The following is a 5,416-nucleotide window of genomic DNA, read 5'->3' as shown; positions in this document are numbered from 1 at the left end:
TACGACGACGAACTGCAGTCAGGTCAAGACCCCGATGAGGACGAAGAGCATGCAGATGAGCTTCCCTGAGACGGTTTCTGACAGTTTGTGCAGAAATTCTTTGGTTATACAAACCGATTGTTGCAGCAGCTGTCCGGGTGGCTGGTCTCAGATGATCTTGGAGGTGAACATGCTGGATGTGGAGGTCCTGGGCTGGTGTGGTTACACGTGGTCTGCGGTTGTGAGGCCGGATGGATGTACTGCCAAATCGTCTGAAACGCCTTTGGAGACGGCTTATGGTAGAGAAATGAACATTCAATTCACGGGCAACAGCTCTGGTGGACATTCCTGCAGTCAGCATGCCAATTGCACGCTCCCTCAAAACTTGCGACATCTGTGGCATTGTGCTGTATGATAAAACTGAACATTTTAGAGTGGCCTTTTATTGTGGCCAGCCTAAGACACACCTGTGCAATAATCATGCTGTCTAATCAGCATCTTGATATGCCAAGCCTGTGAGGTGGGATGGATTATCTCGGCAAAGGAGAAGTGCTCACTAACACAGATTTAGACAGATTTGTGAACAATATTTGAGGGAAATGGTCTTTTGTGTGTATAGAAAATGTTTTAGATCTTTGAGTTCAGCCCATGAAAAATGGGAGCAAAAACAAAAGTGTTGCATTTATATTTTTGTTCAGTGTAAAAACTTATTTGGCCCTTAACCAATACCGATATAAATATATCCGCTTTTCCCCACCTAATGTTAGTGATCATCAAGTCTCTTCTGTAGCGGAATTAATGTCGTATTATGCATGTATACTCTTATCATGACGGCCCACCAGCAGATGGAGACATGAACTAAAGTACTGTTCACTGTATTTAAAAAGCCATTCATTATTGATTCTGATAGCTCATTTTAAAGCCGATATTGGCTAAAAAACAATGTCCCACCTAAAAAAAACGATTTTCTGGGCTTTACTTTCAGTCAGACAGTGATTTCAGACAGCGAAATAAAGCTGTTACCTACTGTATGCTCTCTTCAAAGCCAGACATTGACTAAATTAGTGATTTAACATTACCTATCACAGGAGCTGTTGATCTACCACTGCCTCGACCAGTTAGTTTGTTTGTCTTATTGTCTGACTTCTGCATTTAAAAGAGTTAGTTAGGACTCACCAAAGTCAAACTAATTATACAAACTAACTAGCTGACTGAAGCAGCAGTAGACCAGTGGATTCAGCGAGCCAAAAGAGTATAGATGCAGAAGTGCAGATATTAATGGCTTCTCCATTAGAACAGGCTGTCTGACGGAGAGGGAAAGCAGTGAAAAAACTCTCAGTATAGCACATACTGCTGCACTGTTGACAGCAGTACATTGCTTAGCTTCTGTGGTGATAATCCTGCCTGTTAGTCCAAACTGTGGGTGTGCTGACACATGCCTACTGTAGGTAATACACTGACTATGGATAAGTACCCCACACAAACCCACTTGTAAAAAATCAGAACGATCCCTTTAACACACAGACATTTCACTCTGAGAATATCTCTCAAAATGTTGAACTATTCCTTTAAAGTTAGGCATCTTACAGGCAAGTGAGGGTCCTAACAAGTATTAAAGTGTAGCTGTGTTACTCTGGACTCTTTTAAATCTCAGCTAAAGAGGCACCTTTTCCTGCTGGCTTTCGCCAGCTAGTTGTGTTTTCTGTTTGTTCATGTCATGTGATTTTGTGGTTGTCTGTGTGATTTTGTGGTTGTTAGCAATTGTGAAGCGACCTTGGGTTTCTTGAAAGGCGCTATATAAAATTGATTTATTATTATTATTATTATTATTATTATTATTATTATTATTGTGTATGTGTGTTTATGTATAAGCACACACTAGGCTGTGTGCATGTGTGTGTGTGTGTGTGTGTGTGTGTTCGTCATGAAAGTGTATTTATGTCATGTTTCTGAGAAAAACTTTGTTGTTTGTTGACTGTCACTGTGACCTAGTGACTCTTACCTGATATCAGTCAGCTCAGATTACACACACACACACACACACACACACACACACAAACACACAGAAGCAGGTTAATAGCTGGGTCCAGTGGTGTTGTTAGGAATAGAATATTGATATTACATTTAATTTAGGAATAAGAACAGACACCACAATAATAATAATCATATTCATATTCATATTCATAATCATAATAATAATAGTAATAATAGTAGTAATACAAGCCCTGGATCTAATAATGTGTCATTTCATTCATGCATTAAAGCCCTCAAAAATAGTATGATATATATATAAAATATTACTGATATAAAATACAAGCTTTGGAGGCTGGTGTTGACTTTCCATAAGATTTTGCAGCCGAACCCTTTCTGTTTTTCCTAAACATGATCACGTGCGTTTGTTGCTGGAGGAAAAAAATATCCGTGGTCTACCGACGTAGTGCTTTTATTTTGAAAGAGACTGTATGCAAACTGTACATTTCCTGTGAAAATAGAAGTGTATTTTGAAAAAAGACACGTAACATGTAACAGGCTGATGTTGACAAGGCGTCCCAGAACGTCAACAACCAACACACCCAGGGTACCTTGGACATTGTATCTGGACGTGGGAAGGCCATGACCAAACATCAATGTGTGATGAGGTCAGAGTGAACCAGGTCAGAACTGTAACAGGCAGGCCGACCCTTTTCTCAAGACAGCGCAGTAAAAGATTGTAGTCAACAGTGTTGAAGGCCGCACTTAAGCCGAGGAGGATGAGGACAGATGTATATCCACTATTCAGTCTAAGAGCTGCAAATTCAAAGTGTGAATGTTGCAGAGCGGAACGCAAATGGAGAAAACATAAATTGCCTGTCCACCATGATATATACAAAGAACTGTAATTGCAAGATTTTTGCAGGGAGTCTGGAGACTTTAAAGGTGCGGACACACCAAACCGACATCAAAGAACTAGCGGCGATGAAAGCCAACTGTTGCGTCGTCTACATCGCCTCACGTCGCCCTGTGTCAGTTGCATTTGAACACACTACACGGACTACATCCAACGGCCAAGTAGCACGTACGTTCTGCGCCTGCGTGAGAGAGAGCGGAGTGAGAGAGTGGTACATCCTGTCAGCCGAGGGGTTTCCTATCTGTGCAGCCGAGCACNNAGCAGCAGGTCTGTTGGGCAGCTGAGTGAAGTGGAGCCTGAGGAGGAAGCACCGGTTAGCCCCGGTTTCACTACAGGCAGATTCACTCGCTACAGGGGCGAGGAAATAAAACCTGAACAGCCAAGCAGAGTGATCTCTCTCACCGACAAGCTGCGCCGCCGATTCAACATGCTCAATCGGCCGAACAGCTGCCGAGGCCAATGCCAAAGGGCCGACGGTGCGGGACACACCACAAAAACTAGGCCGACAATGTAATGTCAACAAAGGGGAACTGATCAGATTTCATCCTGTTTGTGCAGCAATGAAAAGTAAAAAAAAAAAAAAAAAGGAACAAAAGAGAAGAAAGACTTGTTCCTGTGTAAAATGATCCAGAGAGCCACGAGGGAAATTACATGTTCCCACTGACACCAAATATCTCAGCTGGTTCTGTCCGCCATGATTTTATGTGAACAGCGTCAAATAGAAAAGAATGAGACAAGATTTTAATGCAACATAGACGAGAGCAAACAACAAACAGGACAGAGCTGGGTAACATGTCACTGACCAAAGGTTCAAATGCTCGAACACACACACACACACAAACACACACACACACACACACACACACCCCATCCTGCCGTCTGATAGGCTGGGACATGTGAGCTCAGGAGGCCCATCCGACACGCCCACAGGCAGGTGAGGGAGCAGAGGATCAGGCTGCAGGGTCACTGCACCTCTCAGCTCTCAGGCAGGACGGCTCAGCAGCACAGAAGGACAGACGTGTGTTTGGTCAGTTAGAAAGTGTCGAGCGTGATGACAGAACAGTGTGTGAACCGGCAGTCATCGCAGGAAGACACCAGGAAGTGTAACAGAGGAACTGCAAAGCACGAGGACAGAGATTATCAGTGAGTTTGTGACTGCAGACAGTCAGAGATCAGATGTGTCTAAAGCCACGAACTGGAGATACTGGTGCCAGTTGTTTTATTAGTATTAATAATGTTTTTATTAGAAGTAGTATTTGCATGCTGCTATCAGCTAATGGATCAGTTGATTGACAGAAAGTTTAAAATGTATTTCCTGGCTTCACCTTCTAAAATGTGCTTCCTCCTGTGTCATATATCACTGAGTAATAATGGGTCATATTTAAATTTTGGGCTGTTTGTCAGACGAAACAAGCAACTCGTGAAATGAGATCTCGTCTTGGTTCCTTTTTTCTATCAAAAGTAAAAACACAGTTATTCAAACGCAGGTTATTAGCTTATCAAAGACAAAATGAGTCCTTATCTGTGTTTACACTCTGTTGACTGATAACTGACAGATATAAGTCAGATATGTTTAAGGTCACTTAGAAACAGAGGTCACGTTACATAGTTTGTCCGGCTGAGAACAATGACAGGTTAAAAAAAGTTACACTCAGTTCATTCACATTCAAAGAACTATTATCACAAATGTTCGTATGATCTTCTCTAGTTGTGTGTCTTGTCACGTGCATGTTGCATGATATCGCCATTTTACCAACTATATCATTTAACATTTAATCAAGATTAATGTTACGATTACTGTATTTTATTTATGTCTTGTGGCCGCTCTGCATGTCTGCATGTTTAAGTGTTACTTGCCTTGTTGCTTTATGTTGCTTGCATGCAGAGGCAAGGATTTGGGGGGTGGGACACAGAGGACACGCCCCCCTCAATATTTATAACAGGTTAGAACATGTTTGTCTCCCCCAGTAAACACATAAAAGTAGCAGAGGACTTTTATGTTGGAATTAAAGACATTGACACCATAGATTAATGCACAGAGGGCATGGCTTAGAAATAAATTCAACAGAAAGCAGAAAATTAAGTATGTGATGCTTCCTGGTGAAGGACTGACAACTTTATGTTGATGATATTGTCATCTTACTAACTATGTTATTTAACATTTAATCAAGACCAGCTTTTAAATTAGTATATTTCATTTATGTCTTGTGGCCGCTCAGCATGTCTGCATGTGTCAAAAAACATTGGTTATAATCAGTGTTACTTTGCAATGTTTAAGGGCTTTACAGCATACAGCATCCCGCTGTCCTTGGGTCCTCACAGTGGATAAGGAAAAACTCCCAACTTCTGCTTTAACTGGGAAAAAAATGGTAGAAACCTCAGAAAGAGCAACTGAGGAGGGATCCCTCTTCCAGGACGGACAGACGTGCAATAGATGTCTTGTTGTAACTAGTCCATAGCCATTGGTAGCTTTGTCACCTTCTACCTATGCCAGTCCTCAATGCCTATGTGCAGTTTCACATAGATTGACCACGTCAGTGAGTAGAAAAA

At 41.8% G+C, this 5,416-nt stretch overlaps 1 protein-coding gene across 2 annotated transcripts in view; it reads left to right on the top strand.

Annotated features, from left to right (window-relative positions):
- Positions 1-5,416, top strand: part of LOC126394552 (GRAM domain-containing protein 2B) — a 24,858-nt gene that overhangs the window by 4,979 nt on the left and 14,463 nt on the right. Inside the window, exon 1 of one of the 2 annotated variants that reach the window (XM_050051428.1) lies at positions 3,424-4,009. The exons of the other annotated variant lie outside the window; for it this stretch is intronic. Coding sequence (XP_049907385.1) covers positions 3,918-4,009 — 92 coding nt within the window. The 5' untranslated portion in view covers positions 3,424-3,917. Of the gene's footprint in view, positions 1-3,423; positions 4,010-5,416 lie in introns of those variants that run through there. 2 annotated transcript variants of the gene reach the window in all.

The sequence above is a fragment of the Epinephelus moara genome, chromosome 8 (assembly GCF_006386435.1).
Source record: "Epinephelus moara isolate mb chromosome 8, YSFRI_EMoa_1.0, whole genome shotgun sequence".
NCBI lineage: Eukaryota > Metazoa > Chordata > Actinopteri > Perciformes > Serranidae > Epinephelus > Epinephelus moara.
Note: the sequence above shows the minus strand (reverse complement) of the source record. Positions and strands in the feature narration are given on the sequence as shown.